General features: G+C 39.9%; 1 protein-coding gene across 7 annotated transcripts in view; it reads right to left on the reverse strand.

The window, feature by feature from the left end:
* Positions 1–26,182, reverse strand: part of PARD3 (par-3 family cell polarity regulator) — a 652,516-nt gene that overhangs the window by 366,990 nt on the left and 259,344 nt on the right. For all 7 annotated transcript variants that reach the window (XM_077808301.1, XM_077808302.1, XM_077808300.1 and 4 more), the window contains exon 4: positions 3,563–3,741. In XM_077808301.1, coding sequence (XP_077664427.1) covers positions 3,563–3,741 — 179 coding nt within the window. The remainder of the gene's footprint in view (positions 1–3,562; positions 3,742–26,182) is intronic.

Consider the following 26,182-nt stretch of genomic DNA (forward strand, 5'->3'; position numbering starts at 1 on the left):
TATAGATTTCAGGCGGCTTTCCCCTATTGCCAAGACAAAGAACAGAAATCCACCAAAACTCTCCTTTTCCACCCCACTACAGTTTATTGTGACATCGCAATATTACATGGTGATGTTTCTTCATGTCAATGGAACATCGCTATAGCACACAGAATACAGAGAGGGAAGAATCCAAAAGGTTCAGTCTAGGTTTGCTTCCAAAGCATCCTAAAGTTCAAAGCTCATTCAAACCTATAAAGGTCTCCTGTCAGGGACCTGGATACCACCCCACCCCACCCCCACCCCCCATGACTCACTGCCTATAATTGTTTCCCGGGTAAAAGAAAGAGCCTGGCTACCTGCTACCTCCAAGCCAGGCCTTTGGGGGTGCCTAAAAGCAGCTGTAAACCTGCTTTTTCCCCACAGTCCTTGAGGAACATCTCATTCTTTTCCCCTTTCCCTCTTCCCAAGAAACCTACCACTCTTTACTTCCTACTGCCTGAAGGCTGTCTTCCCACATCCTGACTCCCTGTAGTCTTGTTGGGACAGTGGCAACCCCACTGCCTTCTCCCCTCTTCCATTCACCTTGGGAGCCTTACTGCTGTCTTGGTGTTCCAAATCCTGCCTATCCAGGAGGATGCAAACCCTACCCTGGAGTCCTCCCTATGCCCATGAGAAATAAACCTTTCCACCTGATATATGATGTTCCCTGCTGCCCTGGAAGTAGTCTTTCCTCCCAACTCTATGGAGTCTCCGCCTATCAGACATTTCACCTCTTACCCACTCATATACTTAGAAGTATAACCTAAGTAGCTAACACCACTGTTTAGGATCAGTGGATGGGAGCTGTCATCTTCTCCTTGCTTTCCTCGCAACTCTAGAGCAGAAGCACAGACACTGTAGGGAGCAGAGCAGCAAGCTGCAGCACAGGAATAGTAAGAAAGTATGTCACAGCAGTTGTAAGACAGCCAGAAGGTGGAACTGCAATGAAAACACTATCCAGTGCCAGTTGCCCATACAGGATAGATGGGTGTTACCTCTAATCCCATACACAAAGCAGAAAACTAAGAGCGTTCTGACTACTTTTCTTGAATTGTACTTGCCGTACATATGCAATGAAACAGTTTGGAACAAGACAGTTCCATCTCCAGTCATTATCTGAATGGATAGAGAAGAAACCTTAATATTAAAAAGTGGCAGGTTCCTGTTGGCCAGACAGTCTAAGTATGTATGAAAATCTCTTAGGCAAGAAGTTTTACATGTTGCAAGAGCTCAGTATCAGTCCTCCAGAGCTATCTGATGACAAGGACGTCAAAACTGATACATTTGTACATTTTATATTGACACAAATGAAATAAACGTTTGTAGCGACAATTTTATAAAATTGGTAATGGACAGGAGATTCAGAAAAATACTTATCAGAAATTCTTAAGAGCCATAACTGGGATTCTCTGCAAAACGTGGACTAACATTTTTGGACTGGCAATAAGAGATATTTATGAATACACTAAAATAAAAATCTATTTACATAAGAACAGCCATACTGGGTCAGACCAAAGGTCCATCTAGCCCAGGTCCATCTAGCCCAGTATCCTGTGTTCTGACAGTGGCTAATGCCAGGTGCCCCAGAGGGAATGAACAGAACAGCTTTAATGTAATTGCACTCAGAATGAGGTTAATGCACAAAATGTTTACATGAGCAGCTGACTGTATTGTTTACTTTCAATTGTTTGCAACATCTTACTGCCAGAAACTAATACTCCGAGTGATCTGCTTCACTCGGAAGATTAATGCAGATGCTATGTAAGAAAAAGCATTTTAAAAGATACATTATCAATATCTGCTGTACTAACCTACACTAATTCTCTCCCATCTTCTTGATTTAATGCTCTTGTGTGTCCAGCTTCCCATCACTACATTAGATCAACAGAATTCCTTTCCACCTTGGTCACCATGTTTATTTCCAGTGATGCCACGCTTCAGTGCACTTCAAATATTTTCATGAAAATCAAGAGTAAGTACATGCTGAACAGCTAATGATGCACAGAGCCTGAAGTAGAAGCTTGGTTGCTCTTTAAATCCCTCCAAATGCTAGCTTGAGACACTCAGGGAGGCTCCTCTTCATGCTATATATGGCCCTCTTTTCAATATCCATGTTTCTTGAGTAATGAAGTATAATCTCATCATCATTTCAGATAAATCAATGGAAAATGTTAGCATTTTGCACAGATAATTCTCTAACCCATTTTGTTCTTTTTATTAAAACATCAAAAACCAAATTTTTCAAAATGGCTTCTAATGTTGTGTTCACAATCAAGCACAGGTGCAAGTGACAAAAATTAGACATTTAACTATCAGATTTGACTTGCAGATCAAGTAGACATCTACATGCTATAATTTGCACACACAGTCAATTGCAGAACCAGACTGAGGCGCCTTTAAAAATTTGGCTCTAGACATTTATACACACTGCATGATACTTCACTGTAGAACCTTTTTATAGACAGGATTTTTATTTTTAAATAGATGGAAGAATACCACAAGAGAAAGGAAAGTTCTTTTGCAAAAAACATATGTCTTTGTCAGAGGACATAGCCCCGACTTTGCTGCATTTCTGCTGTTTTATATAAGATTTAATCTAGTAATGTAGCATTTGAAATCTAGTGCTGTGATTAACCAAACCACCTATTTGAGAAAGAAAAAACATTTAAAATATCAGATTTCAGATGTTCTATCCTTTTCAATTTGTGCAGTATAGTCACAATAGTAACCAAAAATGTAACTTCTTATCTGGGTAATTAATTTCTATTAGAAATTTAAAGTTAGACAACATGAACATCTTCTTCACTGTCACAGTTAGGGGAGAGAAAAGATAACAGACGACTGTACAAAACAAAAAATAACTAATCTTTTTGGCTTAAAAAAAATAACTTGCGTGCAGAAACAAGATTCATGGTGGTTTCTTTAGTTACCAGTATAGCTCACGTAGAGACAGTGAATTCTAAATGAAGGAGAAAAAAAAATACTGTGAACCTGACTGTTTCCACTTTAATTAAGTTATCCAGTGAATACAACAGTTGCAATTTCTTCTTTGTATTACTCGAGTAGTCATTCTGAAATTGAACACTCGAAATGTTTATTTGCTACAATAGAAAGATAAAATGAAACAGCTGGTTGGCATGCCTATCGTGCTCTGTGTTATCCTACAGAGATTCCGGAGGGCAACATCAGGATATAAGAGGAGATTGGTGAAAATCAGGCACATTGCAGAGGTGGCTCATTCAGAATCAAGGAAAACTGCTTGATAGCATTTAGGCCCTGCTTTACAGAAGCGCTGAGCACTCAAAGCTCCAAAGAAAATTATAGCAAACATCAAGCCATTAGTGAATATAAGTGACAATATCCTTAAGAACACAGCACATCCTACCATGAAAAGGGTTATTCTGGTGGCATTTCACGTCCACTGGATGAAGAGGATATAAAGGTTGAAACTAAGGGAAAGTAATAAAATTGTGTCCCTGGAACGAAGACATACTGCTCATATATCAGACACAACCTTACACACAGATAAACAAAAACGTACCTTTCTGTCATGACTACTGGGCATCCCAGGGGTGTTCTGCTTAAGGAAGCCTGCTGTTGTGGACCATCTTGTGGGGTTTTTTCGGGAAGGTTCTTCTGAAGAAAAATTAGTATCGCTTACAGAGGTCGAAAGGCCAATCAATGCGGGGTCACTGCTACGCCGTACATGAAGAGGCATATCTGAAGGAATAAAATAAACTAAATAAACAACAAGTAAACTGAATATTCTTCTACATACAAAAAAATATATTTTAAAACTCAGATAACCGGTTGTGACCAAAAGAAGTTTGCACAGACTGGCTAGTTTCTGACCTCAGGCAACTGCCTAGCGGACATGGGTCTATTTCTTGAAAACCACCACCAATTACTCCCTGCTTAGCAGTCTCTGAAGAGAAGACAAGGACTGAGTGGGTCCAAAGAGTGAAATATTTGAAGCTACTTTTTGGTTTTATAAGCACGATCGCAATATCTTAAGCACCTTTTACTTCAGAAGGTTTTTTTTAATCAATTGACCAACCTGAGGCCTCAAAGAAACTACCTGCAGCTATTTAAAAAATGTAATAGAAACCAACTACCCAGGAGATGAAGCCAATTAGCCAGAAGCCACTACAAAATGCGGGAAGGGCTGTCTTGTCTGAGAGAAAAGCCCTGTTGAGAAGCCAGTCCCCTCCTCTTATCTGCTAGGAAAAGGGATGGGAGCTGGGGTTTCTACAAGGTGCTGACTCTTGGGAGCGCCACCTTTCAAATCAGTCACCAGCTAATAAATACCCAATACGTTTGAAGCCCCGCAGCCCCCCTCTCTCCACTGAAAAGGAGCACACGCACGCACGTACGCACACACTTCTCCTCTCCCTTCAAAGCCTCTTGGGTTAAGTGTCCTCGTTACTCTATCCCGCGCCCAATCTCCTGGCTGCTGCAACAGGGATATGTCTGTTACCGTACCCTACTCCCCAGCCTTCCAGCTGCAGCGGTTGGCAGGCGGGATGAGGGAACTATTTCATTAGCAATAATTGAATGCAGCAGGTAGGAAGAACTGTAGGAAAGAAATCTTTATTATATATGCTAGGCAGTTGGCTTGCATTCCTGAACCCTTGGTGATCTCTCATACTAGGTCCCTCCTGAAAAATGATTTAATTTTTTCCAGGTCCACTTATTATACTACAAGGAGTCTTCAGTATATGATCAGGTAACCCTATCTACCAACCCTCCTTTTTTCCCTCCCCCCCAAACAGCCCCCATTGCCTGCCTCTGGTGCCATTCAATGCTTTCCCATTTAACAATGGAGTGAGACGGACATGATTTTTGTCATCTGTAGTGTTGTTGTGGACCTGCCCTCAAAGAGACAAGTTTTTGAGCTACACAGAGCTCCTCCTCAGGTCTGGGAAAGGTACTCAGGCTATAACTACATTTACAAGCTCACAGCGGCACAACTGTATTGATACAGCTGTGCCATTGTAAAAGCGCCCGTGTAGCTGCGTTATGCTGATGGGAGAGAGCTCTCCCGTCAACATTATAAAACCACCTTCCACGAGTGGCAGTAACCACGTTGGCAGAAGAGCGTCTCCCTCCGACATAGCACTGTGCACACGAGAGCTTATGCCAACAAAACGTATGTTGGTCGGGGTGTTTTTTTCACATGGTCTCCGAGTGTCACAGCGAAATACAAGGTGGAATACACAGTTTAACATAAGTAGTTAGCACACAGTCTAAGGGATCATTCAAGGTGCAGTGGACCATTAACACCCTGTGGGTGAAACACTTTTCACCAAAAAAAGGAGTACTTGTGGCACCTTAGAGACTAACAAATTTATTTGAGCATAACCTTCGTGAGCTTCATTGGATGAAGTGAGCTGTAGCTCACGAAAGCTTATGCTCAAATAAATTTGTTAGTCTCTGAGGTGCCACAAGTACTCCTTTTCTTTTTGTGGATACAGACTAACACGGCTGCTATTCTGAAACTTTTCACCAAAAGCTCACTCTATATCTGACCTCTCAGTCCTCATCCTTAAAAGAAACCTGTACAACACTTTCATAAGACAAGTCTGAGAGCTTAAATTTATAACTTTGCTAGACACTAAAAATCAAAGACGCTACATTTATGGCTTATCTATAACACCAACTAACAATCTATAACCTATTAACCCCCCTTTTTGTCCTATGACTACAGGGGTGTTAATGGGCCACTTCACCTTGAATGTTCATCCTTGTATTTTGCTGTGACACTCTTGAGTTCCCAGACCTGAGGAAGAGCTCCACGTAGCTCAAAACCTTGTCTCTCTCACCAACAGACGTTGGTCCAGTAATAGATACTACTGCACCCACCTTGTCTCGCTAATGATTTTTGCCAGTATCTTTCTGTTTGCAGGGTTCTGAGTAAGAGAAATAATAACTGGCAAAAAAAAAAAAAAAAAAACATGAGAACACTGAGCACTCACAGCAGCAGAATCAGTGGAGCAGCCTGAAGCACTACACTGACTTACATCTGGTCCGTATTCAGAAAGTGATCTTCAGAACTGTAGGGCTAGAACCATAAGCAGCTTTTCCTTTGACAGGAAAGATTAGATTCTACAGAGGTTGACGGCATGTGTCCCACACACATTCAGCAGAAAAAAATCCAATAGCAGGAATTCAACAAGTGGATTTTCCAGGCTCTGCAATGTCATTTTATACGCTAGCACACAGAGGCCCTGATCAGCACTGAAATTCTGTTTTGGGTGGTGTTATAGTGTCACACAGACAGAGACAATTCCTGCCCTCCAGAATTTATAGTGCACGAATATTTGTTTAGCAACATGATTTCCTGTCTTTAAAAAGCATTCACTGTGAGTTGTACCCAACAGCAATTATCATATTTTGTAATGAGCACTACTGTGGAACATAGCAAAAAAGAAAAATCAATAAATATTTTTTCACTACCCTTAGATTGGTTTGTTTCCTCTTTCAAAACCTTACACTTTTCTTACACTCCAAGATTTTCACAATAGTTTTACTTCAGCACAGATATAAATGTTTTCTGCTAATGATGTACAGTATTCAATAAAATCAAAACAGAAGTGAAGTAATTAGAGGCTTATTTCAAGAAGGATCAATTAAATCCTACAGAACAGCATATACACACTGAAGTTACCTTACTTGTTTTAACTGATTTCTGAATATTAAATATGCATCTACTCCTTCAGCACACCATCTCAAATACAGTGTGTTTTTGTTTTCAACTTGCAATGGCTTTAAAAACTTTACTTCCAGCGGCTTACCAATGACTTAAGCATCAGATTTCCTCTAGATGGTAAGCATAATAAAAGAAACACTGTGGAATCCCAAGAGATCTGTATAACAAAGATGACACAGCTGTAGTCACAGGAACCACCACCACAAAGTGTAATGAAGTGACCACATTAACAAAGGTATCTGAGCTCTTGTCTTAGCTCTGAACATCATCTCTCATTTATTAGATTAGCCTGGTCAGGCAAGTGGTTCTGTGGTAAGAGTTGTGCCACTTAAGAAAAATGCCAATCTATATTTCAGTTCCAAACAGCAGTCACCAGAATATATTTCTCCAGGGTTAATCCTACTACATGCACCGATAACTTACAGCCATGTAACCACTTTGTTCACTTGCTATAAGAAATATTTGAGATTAGAAATCCAATAGATACTTGCTGGCATGCCGTCCCTCTTTTTTCATTTTCTCCCTACAAATTACTTTATATGATGATTTTTCAATGAACTGTTATAAGCAGAGTAAATTAAGCTGAATTTAAGCATGGAATTCATGAACATGAAATTCTACTCAAGACTACTTTTCTGAAAGAGATGGCAATTAACACTTTATTGCCTCTCTGCAGCAAAACATAATCACTTACACCTTGCTAAAGAGTGGTAGCTTTTCCACAAACAAGGAATCCCAAATATTAATGTGCATCAGAAAAAAATTAATGTAACGAGGACAGTATATAATACACTTAGTGACAAGCTTGCTGAAGGAGGCATTTTCAGTCATTTCTTAGACACTTTCCTAAAGGGCTGGGGAGAGGGGAGGAGAGAGGAAAGAGTCTTGTTTGCTAACGAGAAGATATTACTTGCTAAGTAACTACCGCTGACATGTACACAGCCAGCATGAGGTCTTTCCCAGATTGATTCCATGTTTAAACATAAAAGTGATAGGTGTTAATATCCAGACTCTGCCAAACAATGAATTATGAAACATAATTGCTTAAGCACATATTACAGGTATTTCTAGGTTACACATATGTAAGTTTTAACATTACACTTTTTGCATTCTTGGAACACAGGTGGCAAGCCAGTGTAGCTCTATCGCACACCCCTTGCTAAAGCACAACTTTTCACCACAGCTATTCCAACAGATTAATCTCCACCACCCCATAATTACTGCAAGTTATAAGTATCATCTCCATCTACACTTTGCTGATATTGCAATTTCAAAAACTCCTCCTACCCAATTGTGATGGTCATAAAAAAAGAATATATTGACTGGATTTTCTATTAAAGTAGTGTTGGTTATAATTTTCTGGTTTACCTATTTTATAGATTTCAAAAGGATATACTCTGAAATATTAAAAGAAAAAAATTTAAAAAATGAGCTTCAATAATTAAACCACCAGATGAAGTGTGCATGGGACCAATGCAATGTCACTGATTCCAGGATGACAGCTGATAGCATTTGATGTCTGTGGTTTCTTTGAAGATTGGATAAAACAGCAATGAACTCTAATCACAAGGCTTCAAATTCTCTGTGGCACTAATGCACTGTAAATATTGATTCGCTTCTGTAGCTAAGGTGCCTTTTAAATAACCACTAGAAACGGTACGTCTAATAATGAATTACAGAAAGTTTTAAAAGTCAAAGAACTGGGTGGGGAGGGCGGGGAAATCAAATATAAAAAAAATCATGGAAAGGTGTCACTGAATCAGTGCTTCTGTCACATTTAAGGAGCTTATGTACTTAGACTACATTTTCAATGCCATCACTTTATGGTTAAGTTAGAAAACTATTATCTGGTAAGCTGGAACCACCCTGAGGGAGAGAAGGCCTCAATTCAGAGGCTAGGAATTATTGCTGACTGGGAAGTCGTTTAAAAAAAAAAAAAAGCTATAAATTAGAAACCTTCGCCCTATACATTCTACTCTTTCTATATTAGGGGATACAGAAGTACAACCCCTCCTTCCTGCCAGCAATTCCATTTTTATTATAAAAAGATTTCCATCTTTCCTGATCCTGAGCTGTAAGGAGTATGTTATTGAGGTGTGGCAGCTGGGTGCTAATGTGTTTAAGGATCTGGCAGATTTTGTCTGTGAGCCCAGAGTATCTAGTCCTGGGAGAATTATGTTAGTGCAAAAGAAGGATCTTCCGGTGCTGTAGAGCTGATGAACAGAGTTCCATACCGCTTCATCCCTGCTGACAGCATAGATGGGACAGCTGGGGGGTGGAGGAAAGCACAGAAGTTAGGAGACCTCTGTCTTGTGAGGTTTTGGTCCGATGTTTCAGCCCTACAGAGTCATTCACAGCTGATGAGGCCCTGCATACAGTGAGCTTGAGACAGGGTAGTTCAGAATGAGAACATCTGGCTATTTTTACACCATTTCCCTGGCCCCAACTTGTGCTTTGTGCTCTTCACCCACAGCCAAGTATCTAGGACATGACAGATGAGATTCAAAGGAAACTACTGAACAACAGGTAAATGATCATGTGGACAAATATTGCAGTAACTTGATCAACAGTTGGAGACTATATTTGGTTAAGTATGACCATGTCTTAGTCAAATGGACTGTGTTTTGCCACCATAACTGGTGGGTGCACATAAGCAGATATCTAAACTAATCAAGAGTTAAAAGCAGAGCTATTCATAATAACGGGTAGAGCCACAAGTAAAGACAGTTTCAACTCCCACAAGTAAACACTTCAGACAATTAACCTTAACCGAAATCTATTTTATTTTTTAAAAGGTTTACATTAGTCTCAAGTTTTAAGTGTCGAAACTTCCTGGAACTGAAATTTCAAATCCCAGCATGGACAATTCAGCTCTCTATTCTTCCAAGTTAGATGCACTGAGTTTCATGCACTTCCTTAATCTCTACAGCGTTAGAAGTTTTTCAGCAGAGAAAACTAGGCTATTATTTATTTTTCAATCCTATGGAAATAGGAAGATGTTAATTTTTGAAGAATTTAAAGCCAGTTATAAACTGGACCTCAAGATAAGTTTTTTAAGGTCTTTACTCTCAGAAGAAGAAAAAACAGTGTGAAAATCAACTCATTGAGAACTGATCTACAAACTATTGGAACCTAATAAGGGCTAATGCTTGTGAACACTCTTCTGGCGGATTAACAGAGAAGTACAATCAGAAGCTAGGTATCTAATTAAAGAAGAAAAATTATTAAAAATATCACTATGTTCCAGGAGCAAGAATAGCAACTCCACTGGACAAATTAATTTTAAAGGAAACTCAGTCCCCATTATCCGGCTGATTGCTGGAGAGGGAGTAGACAGGTCGAATTGTATAACCACACCAGCTGTAGGCTTTCTGGAAACTGAAAATAGCAGTGATTAACAAAATAATACAAGATGCACAAAGTTTGACCAAATATTTTGTAATTGGACTGACAATCAGAAGATAATTCTTTAGAACAGAACAAAATCTTCATGACCAAGTTGTTGCATGCAGTTAGACACATATCACCTGGTTCTTAAAAATTACACCAGACATTAAACAGTGGGTACTAACAGCTAACAGTTGTGACCATTTTAGTGAATGGAATTTAGGACCCATGGAAAAGAAAAGCAGAGACCAGATCTGGTCACTATTCTGAGCATTCTGTTGAAACTGAAGTGTAATCCACTTGCATTATACTGCAACATTTAACTTTGTTTGACCTAAAGAAAGGGCAAGAAGCAGTGGGCAGGAGACGTTTGCTGATGCTTTGAGCTCCTCAATCTCCAGACCTAAGTTCACCACAACCCACTTCAGAAGGTCCTGATGGGCCCTGAAGTCATCCTGCACAAGACGACTACTAGGTCCCATGACAGCCTTGTCCAAGGAGGAGGAGACACAACACCAGGTGAAACTCCCAGGAATTCCAGTATGGCCACTGCATTGCCCACTGGCCAGGTGTTGGCAGGGGGGCTGGTACCAACGTCTGCTGGCACACAGGCTGAGTACTAGTGATGTGCTCTGGGCAGAGCCAAAGATTTTACTTTGGACTCTGAGGAGTCTTCTCTCAGGGACCACAGCCGGAGAGGCTCCAGCCTCAGCCACGCTGGCGGGCTGGATCAGCCCCAGCCACGCCGGGGGGGGGGGGTGTTGGGGGGCGCGTCCCTTTAATCAGTTAACAGTTTAAATGAAATATTTTAAATTGTTTAAAGGGTTAACTTTTTAAACAGTATTTAAATCCCTAGTGATGATTAGCACGTTCTTGCCCGACTCAACTGGGTTTGGGAGGGGGGGGAGATAATGCCCTACAGAGTAAGAACCATACAGAGATCCAGAATATGGGTATTTTATATGCTGAGCTCAAACCCTGTACCACTTTGAATCCAGGCTACAGATTTCTGTTTCACCCAGGGATTTCCCTACACCCCCCCCCAAATTTCCCCAACACCCTCACCCCCAGTTTTGTGAACTAGTTACATGCAGTGTTGCCAATTTAGTGATAGTTTGGAAATTTGAATTGAAATTAAAACATAAATAAACACTTTAAACTCATATAAAGTGTATGATAAAATACGTGTATCTGAAAAAGCATAATAGAGCTGAAAAGTATGAACATAGACTAGCTTCTTTATACAGCTGTTGTTTTTATGATCACGTCAGTGCATTCATTTCGGTGATGCTGGCCAACCTAATAATTTCAAATTATGATTTGTAAGCAAAATCTAAATGAGCTCTCCCTGACAGCTAGTGATGAGCTGGGGGGAAAGGCTTCAGGACCAGATTGTATTTACCTTCACACCTAATTTACCTAGGTATCCAGCAAACAGAGCTGTGTTGCCCAAGTGATAGATTTTGGCTGGGGTACAAATCACTTGAATGCGGGGGGCGGGGGCAGGATGAAATGTTGTTATTCATATTTTCTGAGTAAAGGGCAGTAGAACTGTACTTAGCCTGTGCTGATTGAGGGCATCAAGAAAGAGGGTAGGGACAGGTGTTTTGCTTGATGGTCTGCCTGAGTCACAAGTATTATTTGACCTGCCCCTCTCCACTGTTTAAAGTCAGAGCTGATTAGGCTCCACAGATAGTCTTTTGTTCTGTTAAGTGACCACTACAGCTGAAATCACTGATAATCAGGTCTAAGTGCTTAGGCCTACTGTGGACAGCGTTTCTGTGGAAGAGACGGCCCAGTCTGCATTAGCAGTGAGATTCCCCCACTGAGAGCTGAAATCACTGAGAGCTGGGTGAAACCTCAAGAGACCAACTCGCAGAGGACACAGTGGCAGGTGGCAGCAGAAGGTGGCAGCGCAGGACCATTGGCAACAGAGCGATGGAGTGAACGTGGCACAATGAACAACAGTGGTCAGAGCGCACAGTGAGCAGCTGGAGGAACGAGCAAGGTGCCTTCTTGCCCCCCACCTGGGAGGTGAACTCATGTGAAAGCACCTCTGAGCTCTGAGTCTCCACTGAGCAAGGACACCACCAGTGAGTGTTAATGAGGCTGTTTAGAATGCTGGAGACACAACACAGTTCATGCGAATAAACATGGCTGTGGCATCATACTTTCTATTTAAGAAAGAGATACCACACACTACAAACTGGAGGCCAATGTTAAGTGCATTGTCACTTGTTCATCCTGAAGTTGAACACTGGTTCCGAACAAGACCAGCAAATGCTCACTATCTTTCTGCAAGAAACTCAACTGACTGGCTAGAAGCATGTGGTGGCAACAGTGAAAGACTCAACAGTTGAAAAAGTGAAGAACTCTCTCACCACATTCAAAAAATTAGCACACATGGCTGATGAATGCACCGATGCAAATGGACATCAAGTATTAAGTCATTGTGAACGTTATCTTGATGTCAGTGGTAGGCCAGTAGATGCGTTTCTAGATGTTCAAGTTATAGAAGACACATCAGCTGCATCTGTAACAACCCATATTTTAGAAGAGTTAAATGCTTGTCAATTGGACCCCAAACAGATGGCTGCTTGTGCATCTGATGGAGCTGCAGACTTCTTTGGAAGACATGGTGGAGTACAAGCTTTGCTCAGAGAAAAGTGTAGCCCTAATCTCTTCTATACGCACTGCAGAGGCCATCTACTCCAACTAGAGCTAGTATGAGCTGCAGACTCTTCAAAAGACATTTAAAAAGCTATAAATTTAATGTCTTCATTATATTCTTTTTTCAGCAAGAGACCAAAAAGACTGAATATCTTGGAAAATACAGAAGATACATCGGGACTGAAGTTCAAATTAGTCCAACCTGGGAAAACCCTCTGGCTTTCTCATGAGCGATCCTTGGCTGTTGTCTTAAAATTACTCCAGCCGTTATTACTGGCTTTGGAAAGTATCCACCAAGATGGGATGGATCTAAGTAATGAGGCTGGTGGATTACTTTTGCTACTACGTTCAGAGAAGACTATTGCCATTTTCTCTCTTGTAAGTCTACTGTTGAAACCATTTGGGTCATTAAACAATGCCATCCAGGCATCTGCTACAATAGTAATAGATTTTTGTCCAGCAATAGAAGCTGCATTTGGATCAGAGACCTATCCATTGAAAAAGTACTGGAAGAAGCAAAGACTTCAGTCCAGAAGTTGACTAATGAGGGCTTATATTGAATCCTTTAGTGAAGAGGACAAGAAGTGTTTGTTAAGACAACTGAAAAAGTACACAGACTTGATTATTAAAAATCTACAACAGCGACTTCTAGATTCTACTCAACCTCTTCATAGCTTTTACAGATCCCTGTCCTATAAAACACTGACAGTTGAGTGGAGTGAGGCACTACCAGCAATGGGCTGCCATGTGCTCAGGACAGAACAGAGAATTTGAACACAGAGTGGAATATCATACAATGAATGAATAAAGATTTGATTTCAACTTCTTTTTCATCATCACTAGTGGCTCGGCCCAATCTTTATCCTGTTCCTGGGATGAAAGAAGTTGGAATTCGTCTCTTGCTACTCCCACTCACAACAGCTACAGTTGAGCGTTCTTTTTCATCATTGAATAGAATTTTGTGTTCTGAAAGAAGTTGCCTTCTGCCTGATCATGTGAATGAACTAATGAGCGTCTTTTCAGTTCACCTGTTTGAGCATGACATAACTGGTTTGCGATGTCCTTAGCATCATTTGAAACATACTACTAGCCTGTTGATCAGGAGTATTAAACACACAATTTAAGGAGGTTATGTAATTGACCAAAGATATTTCCTTATTTTTTCATATTCTTTTTTCATGTAAAGTAGAAACATACATTCCATCTATTGAAAAGTATCACCAACTAGACTTGCAGTCATAAAAAATACTTACACTTAACCCATAGCACTTAGAAATAATTTCTCTGTAAAATTCAGTTCTTTCCAAAATTAGGACAAAATTTCCAGCAACACAACACAATAGAGATAGAAACAGTTTACAAGGTCAACTATTCTAGTTCATCTCCTACAGGCCCAGTGGAGGATTTTTCTTTACGTGTTTTCCAATTCTTTTATGTCTATCTAGTTTTTAAAATTACGTAATGGGATGTCTAGCACTTCCACTGGGCGACTGTTCCACAGTCTATTAGGCTGATCTGTTAGAAAATTAATTCTCCTATTCAGCCTGTTTTTCTCCTTTATACAATTTCATCCCACTACTATCTCCCCTTGGACAACTAAACAATATTTTTCCCTCCTCTGTGTCGCAGGTATCATAAATTTCTCACACTGGTTGTAACTTAGCCAAGTTACATAGTCCCTCCTCTCTTCCTTGAATCATTAATAAGATGTTAAATAAAACCAGTCCTAACAGCAGTTCTTATGGTATCCTATTGGACAACAATCTCCCAGACTGATACACCAGCATTTGTCATTATTCTTTAAGAGCCTTGCTTTGGTTTTCTATCTATATGAAAACTATCTAACCTATCCTGAAATTTCTATCAAATGCTCTAAATGCCTTACTGAGCTCTAAATATTACACTAACTGCATTTTTTTCATCCACAAATTTTATAGTTTTTAAAGAAGATGATTAATTTGGTGTGGAATCATTTGTTCTTCATATTTCCACGCTATTTAATTATCATGGCTTTATCTTCTAGGAACTAGGAGAGACCATGAGAAGCTATACTTGAGTGTTCACTCAAATATATATCCTACTATATTTTCACTCAAATATATATCCTACTATTTTACTAGGGTCTACATTCATATTACTTAATTTATTGCCAACACTGTCTTCCTTTCTTTATATAAAGGATAGTGCCACCATTACCTTTTCCTGCTATGTTCTGATATTTGCAGCACCACATACTTCATGCCTTTTCAAAAGAGGATGCGAGTGGTTTAAGTAATTTCATTAGCTAAATGTCTTCAGATCTCAGTATGCACCTTACCTGAACTTTCTTATTAAAAACATTATATATATTTTCACTTTCTCAAATATTCCCTTTTTTAACCTTCATAATAATTAGGTTTTAATATTACACATTCACAAGCATTTCCAAATGCTAACATAAAAAAACAAATGACAATTAAGTAGATTACAGACAACTTGAACTACTTCTATATGCATGATCATAAAATAAACATTATGCAAAAGTGTTATTAGAACCAAAAATGCACATTCACATTTATATCCCTATTTGCCTAGTGAATGGGAATTGGGGAGTATTAAGTATTAAAAACGATGTATGTCTCTACCTATCCTGAATGAAACTTTAAGAGTACCTTTTACTTAGCAAAAATTTCAATATATTTGTCTGCTTGCACATTTGCTACAAACACAGGACATGCATCCTCATAATTAACAGTGTGAAAATAAAATTTTAAAGAACCATTGGACATGCCAGGAGAATAGAGCAAGGTGACAACCACGCAGCAACCAACATCACCTAATAAGCTTAGCTTTTAAAGAGAAAGAAACAGAACAAACCTTTAGTAATTGTGTCATTTTTCAAATTACTTCCTCTGCCAGAGCCTGTTTTGAATTTAAATTTCAAAAGGTATTCATTCCAACAATCTCTTCACAGATTTAATGATCAGAAAAATAATATCTATTGCCATGGTCCTATTTGAACCGTAAGGACACATTAAACTGTTCATCTTGAAAGTCCTCTTCAGTACACACTAATTCCCTCCTCCTATTTTAAGTATGTGTATTGAGAGCTAGGAAGATAAAGATCTTTGCACCTTCAAACTGTCTCTGTCTCCTGACCCTGGCTTTCTTTCAAAATTCTCTCTCCTAATCAGCAAGTTTTGCCATTATAGTGCTATTACCGTCCTCCCTCTCTCATAATTCAGGGAAATCAGTTAACTTTTTAAAACTAACAAATAGAAACATCTTTGCCTGGCAAAAAGAAAAGATTTTGCACAAATCAACCACATCCAGCACACCCAAAATTCTTATGTTTCTTGCCTTTATTTGAAGTTTTTAGTAATCCTATGCAATGCCCCTCTGCCATGCACATTGGCCAAATCGAACAGTCTCTATATAAAAGAATAAATGGACACAAATCAGACATCAAGAATTATAATATTCAAAAACCAGTCGGACAACACTTCAACCTCCCTCGACACTCAATTTCAGACCTAAAAGTTGCAATTCTTCAACAAAAAAACTTCAAAAACAGACTCCAACGAGAAACTGCAGAACTGGAATTAATTTGCAAACTGGACACCATTAAATTAGGCCTGAATAAAGAGTGGGAGTGGATGAGTCATTACACAATCTAAAAACTATTTCCCCATGCTAATTTTTCCCCTACTGTTACTCACACCTTTTTGTCAACTGTCTGAAATGGGACACCCTGATTATCACTACAAAAGTTTTTTTCCCTCCTGCTGATAATAGCCCACCTTAATTTATTAGTCTCGTTAGAGTTAGTAAGGCAACACCCATTTTTTATGTTCTCTGTATATATTTATATCTCTCTCTCTATATAGATATATTCCTACTGTATTTTCCACTGCATACAGCTGATGAAGTGGGTTTTAGCCCATGAAAGCTTATGCCCAAATAAATTTGTTTGTCTCTAAGGTGCCACAAGTACTCCTCATTCTTTTTAGTAATTCTAGTCATTTGTCTGAGTATTACATTTCACTAGTATCTTTGTGAGAGTTTCAGTAGTTTTTGCATGCACCTCCTGGGAAGTTTCTTCTAATACATAAGTGACTCTGCTTCACCAACTCTACTGCTATAAAACTGTAAGAAAGTTCTTCTCACTTCTCCAAAGCAATGATGGATTTTTGCAAAATATCATTCCTCTACATTGATTCTTCAAACATTTGCTTGTAATATGGTTTGCATTGCCATCCTTGCAGCTGGTAGAGTCTCACGGACCAAAGATCAGGCAAGGTAAATAAAAGTCTGATTTATCTGATTTACATTTATTTTTAAGTATTTAAGTTATCCCCAAAAATTTAAAAAAATGTCTTGCATCATCTTCACTTAAAATCCATTGGCCGGTTCATACAAGGTGTTCGGAGACCAGAACCAATTTACTATATGTCCTCCATCTTGGATTCCATTTCATGGAGGGTAAGTGCGAAGTCTGTAAATGCCTATGAGACATAATGATGATGTTTGCTTCTAACATAACTTTGGGTTTTATTTAGTGAACTGTCAGTAAGCAAGAGAGAAATTACCATCTGCAACAGTACTGGATGGGCCACTACTCCTACCAGTAACCACGGCAGGAGCAAAGTGACAGTTGCACGTTTGAGATTGTGTCTGAGCATTTCTGGTAGACCCAGGGATTCACATTTACAGGAAGAAGCCTGTAAACATTTGGTACAGAGACAGAAATACAATTAAATTAGTTACACACACACCCCAACCCTCCCTCAGACAGCCTCATGCATGTGCATAAAGCAGCAATTTAAAAACCATTAGGAAAGATTGTAATGGTAAAAAATATTTTCTAGAAATATCTACCATTTTACTATGCAAAGTGCTCAACCTTCATCTCCCCTACCCTCCAATAAACCTGATTTTGTACATATTCCCTGGTTACAGCTATAGAAAACTGTTTGTATCTGCTAATTCACCCTTGAGCAGAAAGAAATTAACTCCCATTCTACACAAGCAATTCCCATAGAGCAGTAACCAAACAATAAGTTTATACTTCGAACATGTGTGAGTACCCTAGGGTTACATATGTTAACTCTGTCTATTACCCAGAAACTATATGAGTAATTAATGTCCCTGTGCTATACAAATCCTTCATTTAGCTGGTGCAGGAATTTCCCTCTCCCCTTCAGAAATCCAATGCAAGTGCTTATTATTTATTTCTTAACAAAATTTTCTGAAGTATAAGCTACCAAAAATCCAAATAATGATATTGCTATGAATTTACATTTTCTGAGCCTACATGCACCATTCTACTCCCTGAAACTTTAAACATAACTCTGAAAACCAAGCAAATCAAATTCCACCCAATAGCTGTTTCCTAGGTAACCAGCACAGTCGCAGACAGGGCAGAGGAACAAAAAACCTGCAGCAGTTCTACTGGGGTTTAAAACAAAATATGTCTGAATTGTTAAAAGTGTCACAGAGGGACCAACACTGAAAATTCCATAGTGTAAACAGTATATGGTAAATAATATGGCAGCAACGGGATAGCTATTTTTATCTTCACTAGTTCATTTGTGAGAAGATGGACTATATAAATAGGGGTCCTTGTCTCCTTCAGTTGTAGTTGAACCAATGAGGATGGAAGTAGCTCGCTGCCAACTGTTAAATAAATTATTCATCTCTAAAGTGCATGTGTGTGAACTGAGGACTGATGAAAGTGTCCAACTGACATTCCTGTAGAATGAAATCCTCTCTCCACATGGTAACATGCAAGCTCCTCCTCCCCAGCCACACCAATCTGCCTCAAACTTCAACATGAAGGAACATGACCAGGGACCCCAGGTTAGTTCAATCTTCACATTCATTCCAGCCTTTCTTCTGAAACCACCACCAATGATGTCCCTTTACCACCATTCATGATGGTGGAGGTTTTTTTCTGATGTTAACAGCAGCAAGCCCTTCCACTGCCTACCAAGTCACTTCACCCAGTATACAGAACAGCCACTAGAGGGCAACAACTTCTGCTCTTTATTGACTTGGACTGGATTTGGATCTGTGACCTATAAACGCATTATAAATAATCTACATATTGACAATAGACCACATAGCTTAGAAGCGTTTGGAAATTGAGCATACGGCTTATGACAACTATGTAATGAAACTTGATGTTAGCCATTTAAAAGATTTTTTTCTCCTGGTAACAGACCTACACCTCTCTCTGCACGAAACTGTGTGTGTGTGTTTGTGGAAGGAGGCTGGGGGAAGCGGTTCCACTTTTCCGTTTGAATTTTCTCTATTACAGAACTTTGACAGCTAACCTTAGGAACAAGATATATTGGAAAGGTACTGCTGAATGGATATTAAAAATGTCCAACTTTTACCCCACTTCTATAAATGTAATGGCATTTGCTCTTATTTCCATGGCAGAAATATCTACTAGAATTATTAGAAACAAGTTGCCTACATTTATGAAGCACATTCTCATTTCACATGTCACCAGTAAACCAAGCTAGGGTTTCGCAGCCTCATATCTGCCACTGACAACCAGGACGTGTGGAGTTAGAGGAGGCAAAATGGCATTAGAAAAAACAAAGATGTCATGCCAAACACTGACACATCCAGTTAAACATCATTTTTAGCAGAAGGTACTTACATACATACGTTCTGCACTCCAAAAGGAAGAGAGGGCATTTAAAAAAAAAAAAAGTGAGCAGAACTAGAGGTGAGGCCATACATTTCCATCACTGAAGTACAAATAGCAAACTGAGTCTCCTCCATACGCAGACAATGTATTTTCATGTTTAAGCAATTAGGATGAAATGCTGCCACTCCTCATCGCCTGGGGAAGCCTGCAATGCAATAAAACTGCTGTGCTCCGCAGGAGGGGAAGACAGGTTGTGAGGCACTACGCAGAGGAACTCTGCATTTCCTATCCGAGCCTTTCTTGGGAGGCAGGTCAGATAGTAGTTTTAGAGGCAGAGAGTGGCCAGCAGGTCACAGTCTATGCCGATTCACTAGCATCAGAACCACCTCTCATGATCATGTGGGTAGGGAGCTAGAAACTCCACCCACTCCTACAGCCCCTTGACTTCTTCCCAACAACCCCTTAAGGTTACAAGTTAAATTCTGCAAAAACACATGGGATCCCCAAGGACCATGTCTAGAAATCTCATTATTTTAAAATTGTTTATAGCATGTGACCAGTTCTAAGCTGGAGATGAAGATCCTGTTTGTTTCTTGAGCTGCTAGAATTTGTCAGGGCTCAATAAGTGTTCTCCAGGCCTTCTCCAGTGCCCCCAACCCTTTGTGTTATGCTTTAGTGCATTCTCACTGTTAAATATTTGCTTGGAGGAAGAGGAGAAGGATACCCCCTTGTCCATTTTGTAATGTCACTCAAAGGAAGCCACCACGTTCTTTAAAGAGTATTGGGAGATTGTGTTTAGCAGCCTGCCCCGGTTTCTTGACAAATTTTAAGGGAGAAAAATGGCCTTTGCATATTTTTTGCTCCTCTTCCATTCAGAGATTCCAAGAGCACGTTTTAAAACTGTGTAAAGAGAGGAAGCTAAAGTGACTCAAAGTGCAAGTGCATAACACCCAGGGACAATTGGAGTTGTTGCATTTCAATATTTGTAAGGAGAAAAACAGTGTAGGGGAGTGAGCCAACAGCAGCCTCTATCCATCCAACCAGTCCATAGCTGGAGCCAGAGGAGGAACACAAGAATTGCCATATTGGATGAGATCCTAGTTTGGAATCCTGTTTCAGAATGTCTAGTACCAGGTGCTCCAGAGAATGGTATAAGAACCCCACAGCAGGCAGCCATGGAATAATACTGAGACACACCAGCAACATCCCTCCCAAAGTCTCTGCTACAGCCCAGCTTGGCGGCATACAATACTGCATGTGGACCTTTTTATTATTTACTTAATGCTGCTGCTACTACTACAAAAATAAAAGAATCATCCTGTGACAGCAATTTTCTTAACATCTCCACGGTATCTAATCTATGGGCTTTGTGAAATGATGCTGAAATATTTTGATTGCTGAAAAGAAGAATGAAGCCTTACGTAGCCACTGAAGAGGCAGAACTGCATAAGAAGACAGACATCTCCTGTGCTGGAGGAGTTTTTACTTTAACCCACCTGGGAGTGCAATGGGTTTACGAGCACACCATCATTCTTATCTTACATTAGAATGTAGAAAGCTATCTGTTGTTATCGCTTTCCATGCATATTGATTTTTCAATCTATGTATCCATATGAGGTTTGTATATTGTATGTGGACATTCCCAGAGCAAACATGGGTGAATCTGGGGGATCATTTAAGGATGACTGCGTGGGTGAGAGAAAATATACAGAGAGCAGTCGCAGCAGAATGTCTATTGTGCCACACTGATCATCAAGACAAAAATAACTTCTAATTATATCTACCGGGAAACACTCTAAGTTTCTGAAGAATTTCGTTAAAAACTATTCACATAATAAAGAAACTATGAATCTGTCTATTTTCAAATGAACTTTGTGCAGTTCTGAAAAAGAATATTTCAGCCACATAACCAAACATAATGAGGAATGGCTCCCATTATCAGAACTAAGATATTTAAATTCCATTTAGCTCTTGCTTACCATGTGCTAGGTCCCTTTTAAAGTTTATGCTAAATAACCACAAATGGACTTGCATATAAAAATGGGAGCTTACACAATATACAAATAGCATTTCATCTTGTTTGGTAAGACACAATATGACCTCTACGTAAGGTTTAGGAAAGCATTATATTATCAATTAGATTAGTGGGTACATTCAAAAAGTCGCACCAGGAGAAATAGATGTTACTGATCCATGGAAGCATTCCCTATACTTTAAAATAGGAAATACCTAGAAGAAGAGATAAAAAGAGAAAAGATTTAAAAAGAAAAAGTGAAAGAAAACCAGAGAACCCTTCAACTCTTATGAAAAATGACTATGAAGTTTTACCCTGTACTGTTCAACAGCTGCTTCATTTCACCCAAGAAATGACCAAATTTTACTGGTAGGTGAAGTAAGCCCTTTTGTATAGACTGATTTTCATTTTGTTAAATTCACATAGGTGTGCTTTGGGATCCTATACAATTAGCAACAAGATATACTACTGTAATTTCTTATGGCAGTTTCTTCAATCTTTGCCACAAATATTAATTTATGTGGAAGTCTGGATTTTCAGTCCACATACAAATCAACATCATTATTGAAATAAACTCTGAAAAGCATTCATTAAAACTAATTTGAAGTTGAATAACTTTAACAAGAATCAAAGTGTGCTTCTCTCAGAAATTTGTAAAGTTATTTAGAAAGAAATTAAGCCATAATGTAGACCAAACGCTTTTAAAGATAATATATAGTGTGCAAAAAAAAAAATTTTTTTTTAAAGGGTTTGAAGAATTTTCAAACATGATTAATACCTACTTTTTTCTGAGACCCACAGTTCAAATTTGGGGGCAGGGAAAAGTTATCTGTTAGTCACACACCACACATGCAAAATATGAACCATTTTAAGAATTTTAGAAAGGGAGCCAAGCTTAAGCTTATAGTGGAAAGTGAATCTAAACGTTAACTCTGGAGTGTAGCCACTGTCAGTCCATAATTACACTTTTTTTTTTAACTCTGTCGCTACATAACCGTAAGAAAACCAGTAACAGGAATATGTATTCACATAACAGAGATTCTCCACCTAAGTTGAGAAAAATATGCTATAATTACCATCGACAACAATCTCAGACGCTACAAACCCTAAGCATTGTATGTCAAAGTCCAGCCTGACTTGTTACCTTCTCTGTAAACTACTGATTTCCTAGTTCTTGTGACTATAAGACACATTACTTACATGTCCTATTTCCAGTTTATGGTGATTAGTAATAACTGATGTCATAACTCTAGCTTGGGACAGATTTAAAATATGACCAACATATTTAAGTGACCTAGATGTTCCCTCCATGACTAAAATGATTCTCTGCCTAAAATGACGTTGCTTGCACCTTCCTCAAGCATCTGATACTGATCACTGTCACACAGGATATTGGACTAGATTGACAACAGGTCTGATCCAGAATGGCAATTTCCTATGTTTTGAAGAGAAAAAACCTTAAGATCTATCTGGGCTTGTCTAATCTGCTGTTCCTCAATCTTTTCTCTGTAGAAAGGGAACCAGCAACTCAAAAAGATTTCACCCATGACTAGCAACACCTGTGTTAATATCCACAACAAACGTAAGTCACTCTGTGGATCTGTGCTATGGCACAGAAATCCCCTCCACTTCCGCAGTCCCCACAGGATCCCCATTCCCTTGCACTGTCACTGGATAGACTTCCCCAACAGACTACTCCTGCAACCAGACTGTAAAAGACATGTGAGGGACTTGCTGTTGCTCCATATAGCAATAAGAGGAGGCTACTTACTGTAACTGTAGGTTCTTCAAGATGTGTGTTCCCCATCTGTATTCCACTTCCTGGTATTTGCAGAGAAGGAACTAAAGATGCTGTTGGTCTTTATTGCCTCAGACGGAAGCACGAGGTGAGCTAGGGCATATCCACGGACTAATGGACACTACTTTCCAGTTCTCTAACTCCGAATGCATGGCGCGCATGTGTAAGCCTCAATGAAAGATAGATAGGGACCACACATCTCAAAGAACCTCCAGTTACAGGTAAGTAACCTCCTCTTCTTCAAGTGATGGCCCGCATTTTATTCCACTGAGGGTGACTGACAAGCAGTACCTAAGCTGGGGGAGGGTGGGAGGATGAGGATGGAATGGTTGAGCAGAGAACTGCCATGCCGAAGGAGGCATCCACCATCAAGTGTGCTGCAAAGGTGGGCGCCAAACTCCATGGGACCTCTCTACATATATCTACAAGCAGAACGTCCTGAAGGGAGCTTGTGGTCAAAGCCAGAGCTTTCATGGAGTGAGCCCACACCCCTGAAGGGGGAGGTAAGCCTGATAGTTGGTGTCAAAGTTTAACGTAACCATAAATCCACTGGGAAATTCTCTAGAGGGAAATGACTTGTCCCTTGAGTCACTCTGCTATTGCAATAAATCAACCATCCCCAAACTTTTTAGGATTACCCCCCGTTACCCCACAGAGAGAGGCACAGAGTTTGGAGCCCGGAGCTGTGGGCATAATCCAGTACCCACACTTAGGTACAGGGGGGGAGGGGAAGAAGGGTAAACCCCCAAGTCTATCTAAAATAACTGAAACTAGTAACTAATAAAAACTGGTAAAAACTAGAAAAGAAATAAATCTTGTAAACTGCTGCAAAAACTGTTTAAAAACTATGTATAACTATCTTTTCTACAAGTGCATCAGAGGTCAGACCGAGACCATGCAGTGGTAAGAAGGAGCTGAAGATGCAGTTGGTCCACCCGGCCTTTTATCGCCTCACATGGAAACACGAGAAGAGCCAGGGGCACATGAGCAGACCAATGGACACTACTTTCAAATTCTTCAACTCCGGATGCATGGCTCGTATGCATAACCCTCAGTGGAATACAATAGGGACCATCACTCAAAAAAGAGCTTCTGATAAGCAGTTGCTCAAGTCTTCCTCCTCCTGTGAGGGTACCCTTTCTGATGTGCAGCAGCACACTCCTGAGTTGTGGCAAGAGAAGGGATGTAGGGTGTACTGTGGGCACAGAATGCTACCAAGCAGCTGCCTTTTCTATGTGTATGGCTTCCTCTCACCACAATCCTGTGAGCTCTTGCATTTTGCCCCCTCTCCTCACTCTGCAGCAGAGGGGAGATTTGAGATTTATTCATTAGAGATTTAGAACTGGAAGCTCTCATGGGACTCATCTACAGACTAAGCATGCACTTCCCTAGTAAACTACAGCATTAAGCATCTTTAAAAGAAGACCATCTTTTGCAATCATGCTAGCACAAAAAAAAAAAAAAAAGATTGAAAGAAAATTCACCCTGCGGTACAAAAGGAATTTGCACAAACGAAAGAGATGAAGAGGCTCTTGGATCAAAATAAACTCAGCAGCATACAGCTGGAAAGAAAATTTCCACTGATTTACTACATGGCAGTTTCCTTGTCTAGACTTTCCAAACTGCAATACCGCATTTGTGAGAGGAGAGTGAGAGGGAAAATTACTGTCTAAGTAGCAGGTTTGTTATTGTTCGACAATTCCAAAGAGTTCACTAGAAACTTTCACAGGGAGTATCTCTAATTCCCTGAAATTACTGATAATGGGCCAACTGAATGAAGAACAATTATGCAGAAAATTGAATGCTTCCAAACGCCAATTCGTTACACATTCTGAATTAATATTACATAAGCACTCTCGGTCTCTTGCTGTAAAAGCTAAAGGATAAAAATGTAGGCCCACCAGCCTCCTTAAGCAATTTTTCTCATAGTAAATACGATTATCATTTTTTAAAATTATTATTAGTAACAATACTTAAATGGTGCTGTAGCATATTCTTTGAAATTGTAAACAATGATTGTATGCATTCCTCTCTATACCTCGGAAAAGTAGGTAAGTAGGCCTTGCCTACGTTGGAGATCTTAGCCAAAAGGCAGCTACCAGTGCAAACCCCTAGTGAGGCAAAACTGATATAAACTGGTATTTGTACATGTGCGGTTTAACCCAGCATGAAAACACTTGTGCAAATCCCAGTTTACGTAGGCCTTTCCACAGAAGGGGTTGGCACTGGTGCAGCTATGCCAATGACTGGTCACCAACAGCTATAATCAGCACAAATCCTCAGCGAAGAAAAGGGCTTATTTTCCCCATTTTCCATGAGACAGCTGAGGCAGATGCTTGTGTTCCTTGCCCAAGAGAAAACAGCCATTCAGTAGCAGAGCTGGTATTAGAACTGAGTTTGCTGCTAGCAGCCCCAAATTCATTCAACTACCTAGTCCTGTCAGTGGGTCAAGAAGGAAAGCAGGATTACCAAGAGAAATAAAGATAGCGCCAGATTGCCAGCTGCAGGACAGAAGGAGGAACGGACATACTGAACCCAAATTAAGATAACTTCATGTATGTGGTATTGGGTGCAAGAGACACTAATTAGGGCATTTTCTCCTTTTCTGGTTACCACTTTGCTTCCCCTCCCTCCTCATTGAAGAGACAAAGGAAACGGGGTGGGGGAGAGGGGTACTGGCAAAGAGAGAGAACTGCGGGGACAAAAACAGTGGTTTGGGGAGAGAGTGAGAAGAGCACTTGTGGGAGAGAAGAGTATGAAGATGACACTGGGGGAGAGACAGAGAGTACATAAAGATCAAGAGACTGCGGGAGATGGGAAAGAAGGGGACCACACAACTGGTGGAAAGGGAGGAAAGAGGGATGTGGGAGAGATCGGGACAGAGAAAGAAAACACTGAAGAAAAATAAATCGCAAGAGACAAGCTAAAACAGAGCAACACAAC

This window comes from Eretmochelys imbricata, chromosome 2 (assembly GCF_965152235.1).
Source record: "Eretmochelys imbricata isolate rEreImb1 chromosome 2, rEreImb1.hap1, whole genome shotgun sequence".
Lineage (NCBI taxonomy): Eukaryota > Metazoa > Chordata > Testudines > Cheloniidae > Eretmochelys > Eretmochelys imbricata.